This window comes from Lygodium microphyllum, chromosome 23, assembly GCF_053477565.2.
Source record: "Lygodium microphyllum isolate KBCC chromosome 23, Lygodium_microphyllum_v1.1.10, whole genome shotgun sequence".
Classification (NCBI taxonomy): Eukaryota; Viridiplantae; Streptophyta; class Polypodiopsida; order Schizaeales; family Lygodiaceae; genus Lygodium; species Lygodium microphyllum.
Genome location: NC_141157.1, coordinates 105,938,342 through 105,954,471, shown reverse-complemented (window position 1 = coordinate 105,954,471; position 16,130 = coordinate 105,938,342). Strand labels below are relative to the sequence as shown.

The 16,130-nt window shown below is 40.0% G+C and overlaps 1 protein-coding gene across 3 annotated transcripts; it reads right to left on the bottom strand.

Moving 5' to 3' along the window:
* Positions 1-3,065: 3,065 nt before the first annotated feature.
* On the bottom strand, positions 3,066-15,315 carry LOC148016585 (U-box domain-containing protein 14-like). Of its 3 annotated transcripts, XR_015688044.1 has the most exons (4): positions 15,039-15,315; positions 4,712-5,823; positions 3,454-4,202; positions 3,066-3,349 (listed from the first exon to the last, which is right to left on the bottom strand). XR_015688044.1 is itself a non-coding variant. In XM_087663816.1 (3 exons), the coding sequence occupies exons 2-3, from the start codon at positions 5,663-5,665 to the stop codon at positions 4,119-4,121; spliced, it is 1,038 nt and encodes a 345-aa protein (XP_087519942.1). In that variant the 5' UTR covers positions 5,666-5,823; positions 15,039-15,315; the 3' UTR covers positions 3,066-4,118. The 3 variants fall into 3 exon arrangements, 2 of the variants coding, with proteins under 2 accessions (XP_087519942.1, XP_087519943.1); XM_087663816.1 differs by having other exon boundaries at positions 3,066-4,202; XM_087663817.1 differs by lacking the exon at positions 15,039-15,315 and adding an exon at positions 14,911-14,931 and having other exon boundaries at positions 3,066-4,202.
* Between the last annotated feature and the right edge of the window lie 815 nt (positions 15,316-16,130).

Genomic DNA, 16,130 nt, shown 5'->3' with positions numbered 1-16,130 from the left:
GGGGAATCCCTACCCTTGACAAGTGCATTGTAGGTACCGAAGACTTAACAGTCTCCTTCGCAATAAGATGAGCCTATTTGGATTCCCCATTGGTACCGGTAGCACAAGTAGGATTCATGTGTTTCTTGCTTTCCTACTTCTCCTATAGTTCCGCACAGATTAGCTTGCTTACATGCCCAACAAAATAGTTCACTTTGTGTGATACAAATTCTTCATGATAGCGAGCCTACTACAATTGAGAAGACTCTTGCACACAATATTTGACATCACGCCATGCAGGAGGAGCTTAATTCCATCGAGTGTAATCAGACTTGGGAGTTGATTCCACATCCCCTAAAGTGGAAGGTGATAGGTGTGAAGTGGATCTATAAGACCAAGTACATCGCATATGGTTCCTTGGACAAGCACAAAGCTACACTTGTTACCAAGGGTTTTTCTCAATGGGTAGGATTGGACTATTTGAAACTTTTGCACCTATGGCTCTAATGTCTACTATTCAAGTTATTTTGGCTCTTGCAAGCCACCATTACTGGCCTGTTTATCAAATAGACATAAAGTCTACCTTCCTGAATGGTGTCCTTGAGAGGGAGATATATGTTTCATAGCCTCCTAGTTTTCTTGTACAAAGGAAGAAGGACCATGTCTACTGATTGCAAAAGGCCCTCTATGGTCTGAAACAAGCTCCCAAAGCTTGGTACCAGAGGATTGATCGCTTCTTTCTTCAAAGCGGTTTCCATCAATCAACTCATGATCCTAACCTATACTTCCATGTTGCAAGTCAGAGATGTGTTTTGCTCATCTTGTATGCAGATTATCTCATTATTGCAAGGAACCATACTCAAGAGATTGATCGTACTCCAGAGATTTTGCGCAACAAGAGTTTGATATGATGGATCTAGGAATCCTTCGCTTCTTCAAGAAACCATACTCAAGAGGTTGATTGTACTCCAAAATTTTGCATGACAAGAGTTTGATATGACGGATCTAGGAATCTTTCACTTCTTCCTTGGATTGAAGATTTATCAAAGGGCACATGGCATTTTTGTTTCACAACACATATACGTTTTTAAGCTTCTTAGAGTTTGGTACAACCGCTTATCGGCCTATGTCATGCCCCATGGACCCAAAGTCCAAGCTTTTGGCAACAAGAGCTCCCCTTTACAAATGCCACTCATTCCAGGTGTCTTATTGACTCCCTCATCTGGCTTATTTACACACAACCAGATATTTCTTTTATTGTGACTCTTTTGTCTACTTTCATAAAGACTCCCACTTGGGACCATTGGAACGTGGCCTCGTGCATTCTTCATTATTTGTAGGGGACTCAATCCTATTCTATAGGATCATGTATGGAGAGGGGATTACTCTCTTTGATCGAAGTGATTCTAACTAGGCAAGTGATTTGGATTCACATAGACCCACTATAGGTTATGTCTTCTCCCTTGGATCGGTTGCTATCTCTTGGAGCAACAAGAAGTCGCCTATTGTGGCCCTTTATCCTACAGAGACAATATCATGTCATTTGTTCTATGACTATGGAGGCAATTTGGCTTCGTTGCATGTTGGCAAAGATTGGCTTTCCTCAACCATGACCTATGAAGCTACAGGTGGACAATTAGAGTGCACTAGAACCATGTGTTTCATGCTCACACAAAGTACATTGAGGTTCAGTATCACTATGTTTGAGAGTGGATCATGAATTTTGAGTTGGCAATCACCTACTATCCCACGGAGAACAATGTGATGGATCTCTTCACGAAGCCTTAGCCCAAGCCTTCTATACTTCATCATAAAGTTTGTTGGTTCTTCAAACCCTCCCAAGATCTAAGAGGGGTTGTTAGCCTACCCATATTAGTCATGTCAATTTGCCATCTCTTGGTTGTGAGCCCCTATCAAAGTCTAACTGAGACATAGAAGCTCTAGCAATTTAGGTGCATTTTCTTTATTTGTGGACTTCCTATGTGCATTCCTAGGCTAATTACAGCTTTCCAGAATGTGCCTACACCTACTAGACATTGTTATTGGCATCTTGGACTTTTTTGAGATGTTCCCTATTGTTTTCTAACATTTTTCTCTGGTGACCAACATTTATCACTGATCAATAGCATTTTTTGCCTCCTTTGAACCAAGTCAACTAGTTTTTTAATGTTTTGGCTATTTACTAGCTAGCCTCCCTGCTTAGCAAACACACTCTTCAATCTTCAATCTTCCCTTTGCAAGCAAACACTCCAACTCTCTGTGCTTGGTACTACCATCATCATTAGCATGATCTGGTGACCTCACTAACTCTTTGAGCTGCATGCAAGGATTAATTAGTCCATCATTGTATCAACATTCTTCTTCAAATCAGTGCAGTATTCTTCCCTCATCTACTTCCTCTCTCCCTCTCTACTTCTCTCTGTGTTCGTGTTTCTCTTCCATTGCGCACCTCACAATTCTTGCTCTCCAACGTGTCACTGAGAGAGGGTGTTGAGATTATGTTCCAAATCCATATCAAGACATGGGCTCATATCCAAGGTCAAACCTATTTTCATTATTAGGAAGTGCTCTCTTTTTCTAGGTTGGCAATGTTTTGTCCTCCCAATTGCCTAAATCATTCACATTTTGCCAATTTATAGCCTTCCACAATTATAAACACATCACTCACTCATTATCATTGAGGAAATCTATATACAAGCTTCATTAATTCTACACACACCACATTTGTGCATGCATTACTCACTCACTCTCACCCTTTCATCTTTGCACATCCTCGCTCGTTCATACATAGCAAATTGCCATGTTCCTCTCTTCCGTTCTTTTGTGACATTTTCTTTTTTCCTTGTTTCAAACCCTTCTTTCACAATTGAATATATTAACATTCACATACAACCTTGCAACTGCCTATGCACTCTCACTTGTGAATCTGTTGTATTTGTTCTGAACAAATGCATAAATCAGAAGTGTACGCATGGGCAACCAACTAATTGCCTTTAGGAGTATTTTGCAACGTTAGCTCACTGACAACTGTAGTCTAAGTCTAACTTTATTGCAAAACACCAACAATATGATGATGCTAGCTGTGAAGGTAGAAGGTTTTTGAATTAAATGAGCTCAGGTCAAAATATTTCAAAAAGCTCCAGATTAGGGTCTCTCTGCCATTGTTGGGAAGTGCTATTTGAAGCATGAGGTATTTTGGCATTTTGTCATGTCAACAAGGGCAGAGTGCCCTTATTTTTTTAAAGACTACAAAAGCCATACACAAAGTCTAGTGACGATTCAATGACAAATGTGAATGATTGTCCCATTATACAGTTCATTTGAAAAGATGGAAGCACTCCTTGACCATTGCCAGTTTTGGACCCCTTGTCTGCACATAGTATAGAAATATGAGGCACTAGTGAGCAGAGAGAATGATGATAACACCTGTAACAATTAATGATACCGATATCCTACTATGATTTGGTGATATACCGGGCATACTCCAAGGTAAACGGGGCAGCACCTCCTCCAAGGTAAGTGTGGCAGCCTCAGTCCCCTAGAGCAGATGGCATATCACAGCTAATACAGATTGAATCCTCAGTATAAGATCCAGAAGCCAGTGCATTATCCGTTCATCATGGAATATGTTTGCTGTGAGAGAGAGTAGTCCCAAGAGATATTACCTCTTCCAGAGCCCAACCAAAAGGCTACATAGCAGAGAATTCTGATGATAAAAGAACATAAAGATGCAATGGCTGAGTGGGCTACCCTCATAGGACTTAGCATGAACAGGTGAGCAACACTCTTGTGCCACATGGCAGCAACATGAGCACCAGAATTTATGGCTGTAGGCCACACTCCTTGCACTGCAATTGGATCAGTTCTGAGAAAAAAACCAATCTGACCCAATTTTCATCTCAAGCTGGAAGATTTTCCATTACAAGGGGCACCACTTCTGGCTCAACGCTGTTTATCATAGGCATAGTACAAAACAGAGTAGTGAAGGTGACTTCCATGGAAGCAGCCACTATACAAGCTTTGCTGGAAAAGTTATGGAGGTCAGTAGCTGTACAGGAAATCCCGACACAGAAAAGCATAATGTTGTCACACTCTTATTGACCATGGAATCTCCAAAACTATCCCACTAGTACCATAGATTATAGCTTGGGGAGATCCCTGTGCCTTTCTTGTCCACTGTTTCCTCGTCTTTGATCCTTGAATAGACTAAGGAGAGATGTAGCCTGTAAACAATAAATGACAGTTTAGACACATGCATAGACATTTGCCATATAGAAATCTCAAGCTGACAATAGATAAAAAGAGTAGCATCTGCTTGAACATGTAACTGCCACCCTACAACTATTCAATGAATTCAACCAACTTGACTGATACAGAAGTGTCTGCTAAGTGGCTAAGCTCATATCAACCATAGCTACCACTATAAAACTCTATTTTATCCATTAAGAAGAGACATGCCATGCACCCTTCCCTTCACAGACGCTGAATTGAAGCTGAAGCAAATACTATTGGAACAACAATTAAGGCAATAGTGACACAAGTGACAAGCTAACAGCAGCAGCCATTGTCCTGACATCCACTACATGGATCCACCACTAAATATGTACATTGAATTCATCCTAGTAGCAGCCAATAGTTCTTTCTGCTTATCTCAGCTGTAAAGTTGACTTCACTGGCATCAGGCAACAGCAGCTGTTTTCAAAGGCAATTATGTCAAAAGAGCAAGGCTTACCTTCTCTCTTGCACGTGATGTGCCAGACTGTGAAAGTGCAACCAAAGATGGCATTACCCCTTCTTGTAGCACCACAGCACGGGATCTGCGGCTGTTTGTACACAGACGCAGAAGAGCAGCTGCTGCATGCTCCTTGCCTCTTTGAGAACCCAACTCTACCACTTCGACCAGAGCTGGCATACCTCCCCCCTCGCGAATGGCTCGCCTGCCTTCCGAAATATTGGCAAGATTAGTCAAGATAGCTGCAGCCTTGTCTACCATTCCAGATGCAGGATCAGTTATCAATTCCACCAAAGGTCTTGTTGCTCCAGCATCCACAATTTTAACTATGTTCGCATGACACAAAGAGAGATTAAACAAAGCTCTAGTAGAATCCTTTTTCCCTCGTGGCGAACCGTGCTTAAGCAGATCTACAAGTGGTGGTATTGCACCAGATTGCCCAATAACACTCTTGTTTTCCTCCACAATAGACAAGCTGAAAAGTGTTGCAGCTGAGTTTTCCTTGGCCTCAATGGTCCCCACCTTCAGAACATGAACAAGGGCATCAATAGCACCTGCTGCAGCAATCTTACTCTTGTTGTTGTCATTGATAGACAAATTAAGTAAAGCTGTTACAGCATTTTCCTGAGTTTGTGAATCATTAGACTGTGATAGAGCAACCAAAGGCCCAATGGCACCACCATTGGCAATAAGTATTCGGCTTTCAGTACTACATTTTGCAAGAAGCCTCAGTGTGGTTACTGCATTCCTCTGAACACTCACAGAGTTGGCATACAGGTCCTTGACTAATACTGCAATATTTCCTTGTATATCACTTTCATCAATGTCAACTGCATCAGATCTGAAACGCTCTGGGCTGACCTGATAAGGCATTTCCTTTCTCCCTGTTTGAGGATGTGTAGCAAAAACACTATTCCGAACGACCTTAACTGGTGGATGTACAACGTCTGCCATCAACCATTCAAGAAAACCAATCACTTGATATAGTTTCCGTTAGTTTCTCCCTCTCTCTTCTCTTCCTTGTAGTAGTGGCTGTCTGTAGCTTTCTAATTTCCACGTCTCTTGGCAGTACTTGCTTTCATTGCATAAAGATTCGATTAGCAGTTCTACACCTGCAGACACATGAAATTAGTAAAGCCACTAAATTTTTCTTAACTGCTAAGATTTTATGAAGCTATGAAGGAGCAAATAACCATAACAGACTCAAATAGTGTAAGTCTAGCCATTCTCTTAAACCCTTGCTTTTGAGATTCATATCATAGCAATGATGAAATACATCAACAGTGATATGCCTAATTCTGTTACTTCAATAGTCTTAAATACCATCAAGCTACGGCATCAAGTATGCAGTTCCTCATAGTGGTGTTGGAGTTTCTCAACTTCAATAAAGAAGCCTTCATTCCCTGCTCCAACACTTTCTGCAAACTGGGACTGCTAAAAAGCAGAAAGCTGACTGAAGTAGTCCAAGAATTGCCCATTCGTACATCAGTGACTAATTGGCCTATTCCGGACCTACAAATATGCTTTTTCATTTGTAACAATGCAATATTCATTGTAAAAGGGTGCTTGAGCAAGTGAACAAATCCCCTGGTAGTACATTCTTGCACTATGCATTCCATTAAGTATTGTGTCATGTGATTTAGAAAACTGTTTTTGCGAAAGGAGTGAAACCAAACTGAGCCCAAAATAGGTCAAAAGGATACACAGTCCAGAGCTGCACTCTAGTTGCACAGGTTACAACATAGTTTTTCCATACGGCAATCATATGTCATACACAAATGGCTATGAAAATATGATTGGAGTATGATTCATGCCTTGAGGCTGAATCATACGTTGCCCTAATTTGAATTTTCAAAACCACTAAAAATGTATCTAAATCTAATATTTTATGCCAAACTGAGTAACTGAGCTAACAAGCTGAATGAAAGGTTAAAACTAGAATTTCATTATTTCAATAACTTTAGATTCTACAAAATAGTCACTGCTAGTAAGGCATCCAATGATCAAGACGCAACATTAATCTGCCAAAGAAAATTCAGACTCTGATTCCCAGTCATTCGAGTCAAGACACAATTAAAGCACTAGTGGTAGGCAGCTGTCACATGATGCTGTCCATGTCAGAAGTGGATGTAGTGATGGAAGCATGGAAAATTGCTGTAAAAGACTGCTGAACACAAGAGATAAAGGAAAGAGAAACACTGCAAAAGAAAAGAACATTGCACAAAGAACTCAAAAGCAGAGAGATACTCCAGAAATGGAATCCATATACTAAGATATGAGACAACACAGAACCAATGTGAGTCACCGGCGATGAAGGCACAGGCACCTGCTGCTCTCCCTCCACTAGAAGCTGTCAAATGATGAATGTATATGATTGTGGAGGGGCAGCTTGAATAAATAGCCAAAATTAATGTTATAAATGGCAATAGGTTGGCTAGCATTTAATGCTGGTCAGTCAGCATAAAATGCGCAAAATAGACATCATAAAATGCCAAACAAAATGCCTAAATAATCTAGGAAATAACCTGGTGCCTTAGCCCACTGAATCACATGCATGAACTCAAACATGAACTGACATATCTGCTAACACCCTCTCTCAGATTATGGGTGATCTGATACAATATAATATACAATGAGAATGTCCCATCATAGTACATACAACAAGGACCATTAGAGTAGAACCATGGATACCCAAGCAGTGGGTGCGCAAGCCACCACCAAGATGCCTTGAAGAACCTAATGTCAATGTTGATCGTATCAGCTCCTAAAAATAGAGAAGAATCATAGCAACTCTCGATATTTGTCAACAATGTCTCATAGTAGCATATAAGACCGCCCTGTCAAAAATGCCTTTGAATGTATGTGACCATGGATTCCCCACCTTTGGCCAAACCGCTAAAGTGTCCCCTCATGTGAGCTCAGACTAGGAGCCAAACCCATGCTCTGTCAAAGAACCACCTCATCATGAACCTGGATGTCAATCCCAGCTCCAACCTTTGAACCTACTAGACTTCGATCAATGCATCAAGGAAACCTCTCTAGAGAACCTGCCAAAGTTGTGAGAGATAACCGCATCATTTCTATTAGCAATCTAGAAGGGAAGCCCCTACAGCCATCGTCGGGCCCACAAAGCAAGAGCATAAACCGAGACTTGGAGATGAGGAAGACTCATTGAGAGGGTTGTTACTATATGTCACTGTCCGCCCCAACTCCTGCCGTAAAGCTACTAATGTCCTACACTCCTTTCAAAGGTGTCCCTTCTTGCCGCAATAATAACACTAAGACTTTTTTTTCTTCCATCATATGGCATCTGTCTCTGAAACTAAAACATCTAAAGCACTAAGAGATAGCATTCTCACAGAAACTTGAAGCTGAACACAGCAAGTCTTCAATATAACACTAGTAGATAAGTAAATAATGCCCACATGTTGACCATCATGCTAGAGGAGCCATGAGGAGGGAGATACAAAGAAGATGGGGAAAAACAAGGGATCTTCAAGGAGAAAAGTATGCCAAAAAAAAAAACTGACTCACAAGGATTGCACGAGTTCTTTGCAATAAAGAAAGCACATAGAGAAAAGATCAATAGTAACTAGAGTGTAATGATGAAAACACAACAACCGAATGCACATGAACCCTCTCTAAAGCTGAGCAATGTATCACAAAGTGAAAAGTCAAACCAAACATAACCCAAAAGCAACTTGAAACCCATCATTCAACCCTACACAAAAGCAAAAAAGCAAAACGCAAAGGCTGATCAATAAAACGCTGACAGTAGCTACATCAAATGCAATTGTCATGCAGAAAAACAAGTCGCCTCAGCCAACAAACACCAAAACGCTGATGTGGAGGGAAAAAATCAGGTCCCCAGCCCTGAAACAGCCCCAAAAATGTGTAAACACAGATAGAAAACTGCAATACATTGAGAAAATAGCAGCAGAATAGGCCAAAAATTAGCAGAGTAAGGCCCCAAGCTGTAAATCAGTCACAACAGCAAGAACAGGTCCAAACAACATACGAAAAGTCAAAACTCAAACCTGAAACAATATAAAACAGCAGTAGGAACAATGATCCTACAATCTGATGCCATGTCAGAAATCATAGCACCCAAAAATATTAGAAACATTTAGAAACATAACGCTAGAAATGTGTTTCGTAAGTTTCTTTCAAGAGGGGATAAAATAAAAAACGTGGGTTTTTTCTATAGGGATTTTTAATAGTTTTGACTAGGAAAAGACTCTTAAACAAGGAATGGCCAATTGAGCTTGAGGGATAATAGGGTCAATTGAGAATAATACGTTACATATCCATGATCCATTATTGACTTGTTGCTTATGTCAAAGTTACTCTTTGCACAAGCTATACTATGGTTTAGAACTCGAACATTATGATTTGTATATATCATACAAAGAAAATTGAAATAAACATGTAAATAGCCTCTCCACAATATGGACTAAGTCAAGTTGCAACAACATGATTCTCATTTCAAAACAAATTAACAAAATGTCAAAATCAAGAATGAATCATAATATATCATAAATAACTCATAAATGAGACTAAAGTTGTATAATAATCAACTCTCAAGACAAGAATAGATACTAGATTGACAAAGTCCAATAACTAAACAAAATCACCAAAAAAATCAGTCTCTCATCCAAAATCTTAAGCCCTCACAAGTCATTACACATCATCATCATTATTATGTTTAACATTACCCAATAGTTTTTGTCAAAAAAACCATGTTTTGGGTTCCAACTCACAAAAAAAAAACCCATGTTTTTTACTCCAAGAAACATTTAGTGCTTTATAAAGCATTTCATAAGTTTCAAACTGAAAGAAACGTGTTTCTTAGCTGCTATATCCAAAATTGATGTAGTGAAAGCATGGAAAACGAAGTAATAGACCATTGAGCACAAGAGACAAAGTAAAGAAAACACTACAAAAGAAAAGAACACTGCACAAAGAACTCAAAAGCAAAGAGATACTCCGAAATTGGAATCCATATACCAAGATATGAGATAGTACAAAACCGATGTGAGTCACCGATTGTGAAGGCATTGGCGGTTGCTCCTCTCCCTCCACCAAAACCTATCAAATGATGAATGTATATGATTGTGGAGGAGGAGCCTGAATAAACATGCAAAAATAATGCCATAAATGACAGCATGTCGGCCAATATTTAATGTTGGTCAACCAATGTAAAATGCCCAAAATAGGCATCATAAAATGCCAGATAAAATGCCCAAATAATCTAGGAAATAACCTAGTGCCCTAGCCCACTAAATCGCATGCATAGACTCAACCATGCACTGATATACCTACTAACAATCCACAAACAACTGTCATGTTTTTTAGTAGCATCATCAAGTTTTTGTGCTTTTTTCAATCCTTTTTATCCCCCAAAAGTGATTAAGTTTGAATTACGATATCATACTCTAGAATCCATACGTTTTTCATACAACTACACCAACAATCATACGTGTTTGATAAAAACTATGGTCACGTATACTTTGTTAGATGATAGATTCCTTGTTGAAGCAAGCTCTTTCACTCTGTGCGCGAGCGTGTAGCTTCGCTCCTTGAGCACCCACATGTGCACCTTCATTCATTCATTAGATACATCTTCTCCTTCTTTGTGTGTTTTTATTCTCATCTAAGTTCACTGTGTTTCAGCCATGTTCCTACACTCTCTATAAACCCTAGCATACTTCACATGATATCAAGTCAAAGCTCTTCTAAAGAGTATCCTACATAGCTCTTGTGAAAAGTTCGCTTTGTACAAGCCTACACAAATGACAAGTACCTCGCCTCCTCATCTTCCTTCAATCTACCAAATATTGAGCAAATGACGGATGCAAAGTTCACAAAGTTCTTGCATGCAAGGTGGCTTGATTACACTCCTCAATTTTCCACTCTACGCTCTGCGATGAAAACTTGAATTTTCTCTCTATTCAACACTCTCACTCATTCTCCACGCATTTCCTAGCCTTGTTCCGAAGATCTCAACATTCTAATCCCATAAGCGCCTTTACACTCAACAACCTCCCACTTTAAGGTCCTAAGCAAACTTTTAACCAACTCCCACTAGTCAAATGCAATGCTCATGTTGAGCCTTTGCAAGACTTTTAGTGAAAACATCTACAGGATTTTCTTGTGTTTTGATCTTAGTCAGTGTGACGAGACCATCATCCAAAACCTGTCTGATAAAGTGATACCTCACATCAATATATTTCGTATGTGCATGAAACATGGCATTCTTAGCCAAGCATACAACACTCTAGCTATCACATCCAAGTACAAGTGTTTTGGTGGGCATCCCAAAATCCTTGATCAAACGACCAAGCCAAACAGCTTCTTTCGAAGCTTCAATGGCTGAAATATATTTAGCCTCAATGGTAGAAAGTGCTACTATCTTTTGCAATCTAGAGCACCAAGAAACTACCCCTCTAGTCAAGGTAAATATGTACCCGCTAGTAGATTTGCAAGTATTCAAGTCACCTACCATGTCTGCATCACAATACCCCTGCAGATCTAATGTATCCTTTCCATAGCAAATACAATTTCTGCATGCCCTTAAGGTACCGTAAGATACATTTCACTGCTTCCAAATGTGCTTTGCCAGGATTTGACATAAACCTGCTCACAACTCCCACTACATGAGAAATGTCAGGTCTAGTGGCAACCATAGCATACATGAGTGAACCACAAGCTTAAGCATACGAAACACCCTTCATAGAGTTGGCGCCCTTATCATCTTTTGGGCAATCTGCTTTGCTAGGCTTAAGGTATGGTAGTAAAGAAACACCAAGTGGCTTAGTATCTACCATAGAGAAACGACCAAGTACTTTGCTGATGAACTTTTCTTGTGAGAGAAATAAGAGCTGCTACTCTCAATCTTTTGTCACACGCATGCCCAAAATGTGTTCAGCTGCACCCAAGTCCTTCATGGAAAATGCTAAATTCAGATGTCTTTTCAATGCATTAACCTGGCTTTTATGCTTACTAGCAATAAGCATATTATCCACATAAAGCACAAGTATTATAAGGCTTCCATCATCAACCTTCTTTATATATAAGTAGTGATCAGCATTGCTTCTTTTAAACCCATGTGAGAGCATGAAGGCATCAAGCTTTTTATACCACTGCCTAGAAGCCTATTTCAAACCATACAAGTTTCTCTTAAGCCTACACACCAAGTGCTCCTTTCCAGGCATAACAAATCCTTCTGGTTGTTGCATGTACATCTCTTCTTCTAAATCACCATGCAAGAATGCAATTCTAACATCCATCTGATCAAATTCAAGATCCATAGATGCTACAATAATAAACAATACCCGAAGAGTGGTCATTTTAACAAGTGAAAAGACTTCTTGAAAGTCAATCCCTTCTTTCTATGATAGTCCTTAGCCACAGGCCTAGCTCTGTATTTGTATTTGCCATCCACACACTTGATTTTATAGACCCATTTGTTAGGAATAGCTTTTCTATCTTTGGGCAATGAAACCAAATCCCAATACCATTCTGATATAATGACTTCATTTCTTCCTGCATAGCTAACTCCCACTTTTTCTTTAACTCGCATGATAATGCCTCTTTATATGTAAGAGGCTCACCCTCATCTGTGAGCAAAATGCAATCCAAAGAGGGATCAAACCTCTATATAGGTCTTCTAACACGTGTAGACCTTCTTACCCAAGATTTGTGTTATTAGGCCCCCTAAAGCAATCAAGGTGGAATAAAATGCACTAAATTGACATAGTAACTAAGAGAGAAAAGTTATCACTATGTCCTCGAGATAATCATCTTCCTTGTGTTCTGGACTTGCATCTACAATTACCAAAGCTTATTGACATGCTCCCGCATAAAAGAAGACTTGTTAGAACTCAAAGTCCTCATCTGAACCTCTAGAGACACTTCATCACAATCATTAAATTGTACATTTGATCTAACTCCAACCACATCTCCAAGACACAATTAAGTGCTCGATGTGAGCAATGATGGCTAGAGTGCAAGAGAGAGAGACATACACAGAGAGAGAGAGAGAGAGAGAGGAAAGAACGAATGCGAGCATTCAATTTATCCCAATGTGCTTGTACCTGCATCGACTCTGTTTTCTCATCTACAAAAAGCTTGGAGGCATCATAGGTTGTAGGACGGCCTACAGCCTCGGTCACGAGTTTCACCACATCATAGGACTCCAGTATGGCAAGCATCATTACACACCAAACGCGGTAATTCTTCCCATCGAGCTTCTAACCTAAAGGAAGAGCCAACTACACGAGGACCTTATGCTCCATAATAGCCTGAAACTCCACATCAAGTTCGGTAGACATTGTAAATAGAATAACCTACAAAAAAACAAAGGCAGCCCCCTTTGATTCTGCACACAGTGCCAAGTGCCTGCTAGGGCTTCCTCCACTTGTCCTCAAAGAGTTTCACCCTCTAGAGGTGATGAAAATCTGTTCCAAAGGGCTGAAAACACAGTCTTTTCTTCTTCACCAACAGCAAAAAAAACTCCAAAAACAACAAGTTCACTCCTCCGCTCTTCACCTATTCATCTCAACCTCCAAATGCTGAAAACGCAAACTTTCGTCAGGAAGAATCCTCCCGACCAAGTCCACCCACAATCAATCAATCCTTCTACACTACTCTAATACCAAGTTAGAGTGCAGCAAATGGAAAGTGTATAGACAAGACTGAAAGACAATGAACACAAGAGAAGAGGGAGAGGCAATAGAGACAAAAGACCACAGAAATCTGCAATCAAGAATGCTGAAATGAAGAAGGCTGATATACAAATGGGCTATTGAAGTCTCTCCTCGAGCCGATCTCTCTCTCCACCACCTGAAATGACAAGTGATGAAGCCAAGCTACCTAGTGGCCATAAATAGGATGAAATAAAATAGTAAACAAATCAGGGTGGCTGGCAAATTGGCCAACCTGCAGCATAAAACTGTTAGCCTGCCTAAATTTAGGGCTTGTTAGTTTGTCATCTCCTGGTTGTGATCTCCTGTCAAAGTCCAGCAGAGACATAGGAGCTCTAACAATTTAGTGTGCTTTTCTTGTGTATTTTCTAGGTTTTCCAGTCATTTTGCTGCCCCGTCACACTACAACTGCCACATCAGCATCCATATTGCCACAACATCATTTCTGTAGTCTTTTGGTGCAGGTGTACTACATTTACTGTAACTCACACTAGATAGTCGTATAAACAGATTGTGAATTAAGGACATTGGAGATATGAATAGCATAAGTACTACACACATCTCCAACACCACTGAGAGTTTTAACAAATGATGAATGATCTCCAAAGATCCATTGTTATTTTTTTGATGAAGCTGTGAGAGTGGGCAGTGAAAAAGAACACAAACACAAAAACAAAATAGACATGGTATGAATGAAGGAACAAATGTAACTGAACATGGCAAGGCTGCAACTGTCAGCCCCTTCACACAGCTGGGACACATTAGTAAGGATGCCAGACAGAGGCAGGAGATGATGACAAGGGAGTGGGAGCTGGCAGTAAATAGGCCAAACTCAAGAAAATGAACAACCTGCATTTAAAGCAGGTCGGACCTGTATACTGAGAGAACACCACAAGGCAGAAAGACCTCACATCCCGAGAAGAAGTGCTGGAAGTACTCCCACCTTCATCTTCATGTGAAGGTATGGAGTCTACTTCTGCATCCACCACTACTCCTGCCATTACAACAAAGTCAGTACTTCTACTGCTGCACTTTCTCGAACATTTAGATGTGGGATCTTTTTGTGCTGGCGAAGCATTTTACATATAATCTCCTGTTTCCAGTCTTTTTATGATTTTCTTTCAAAGTGTATTTTGAACAGTGCACCAAGGTCACCAATGCGTGACTGCACGGTTGGCTATTATAATCTGCTTGAGAAGGGTGTCTCATTGTACAGCAGTCCTCTATCTATCCATTATCCTGAAACCGACTGTGATTCTGAAACTTCCCTTGCAATCGGGCCTTCAACAGGACAGGTTGTTGGTCAAGGAAAGGTCTAAGGTGCACCTTTGTACGAAGAGCTATCTCGAATTCAGTAATCTATGCCAGTCATACGAGGGTCTCTACTTGATTCTGCGTGTCTTCACAAACAATATGCTCGGGAGCATGCTAGCGGAAAATGGAACCTCCCTCTGAAATAGAACGCAAGGGAGGCGTCTCTCATAAATCTCTCACCGTTGCAAATCTGAATTTTGACGAATTCCTTCCAAAACATGTGATGCTTGCAGGCTTGATTTACTCGGCCCGCTTTCTATGAGAAATCCGAGAGGTATGAGCAGGTGCAAAGGCATATAAACTCGTACCTTCTGCCGCGACACGAGCTTAAGATTTGTCCTTCCGTAAAGCGAGACTGCGACAAGCTGGTTCAGCGACTTCAGCCTTCGATCCATCATCCTCCATGCCAGAGGACACGGACGGGCGGGGGGCGGGAGGGGGGAGGCGGGGGGGAGAGAGGGAGAGAGAAAGACAGAGAGAACCGCGTGGAAAGCCTTGGTGATCAAGTCGGCCATTGCCAGTCATTGTCTGTCACTTTGACTACTGAAGCTCCCAGCCTCCCACATCGCCAAACTTGAAAGATCTGTGGGTCCCGCCGCTGCACTACTTCATAATGAACAGTTCGGGAGACTAATTGTCAATCTAGATCCTGCTCTGAAGAGAGGCATATGGTGTTGAGGTTCATGGTTCACAAAAATACAAAGAAAAGTCTAGAAGTGGGATCAGACGTGGCATTGCATTTGGTTTTTTAAATTGTTCTAAATTTGTGATAAAACGAATAATATAATAATATAATAATATTTTGGAATATCGCTTTCACACACGCGTGCTCACACACACACACTCTCTCTCTCTATTCATGGCAAGAGCGGGCTACCAAGCTATCTGGATTGCCTTTCTTTTAATATTTAAATAGTTTTTATTATTTTTAAATCATCTTTTCTAATGCTTAGCTTTGTTGAGAGAGAAAGAGATTAATGAGTTTTCCTAATTTTCTGTTAAATATCGTCAATTAGTTAATTTCTTTGTCATTTTTTGAACTAGTTGTTGGTATGTTATAATTATTCATTTATTTGAATTAGCTATTATTAATTATTTGAAGTAATTTAATTAATTTATTATATTATACAATAAGTAATAAATTGCTTTAACATACGTATGTATGCATGCATGGGCCTATGTGTGTCGTTAAACTATTTAATTGATTTATTTATTCACTCTATTAGTTTTTAATTATTGTTTTTTTGTGTGATAAAACATATTATTTTTGGTTAATTATACTTATTTAGTTATTTTATTTTCCAATATTATTAGTTATTGTAATTACTTCTTTGAAAAAATAAAGATTCTCTTTAAAGTATCTACGAAGGCTTTCTTTCAAAACCCTTGTCATTCCAAAT

Coding starts and splice junctions, on each gene's coding strand:
- LOC148016585 (XM_087663816.1), bottom strand. CDS start 5,665: ATGGCAGACGTTGTACATCCACCAGTTAAGGTCGTTCGGAATAGTGTT. Junction 4,203..4,711: donor CATCACGTGCAAGAGAGAAG/GTAAGCCTTGCT, acceptor TATTGTTTACAG/GCTACATCTCTCCTTAGTCT.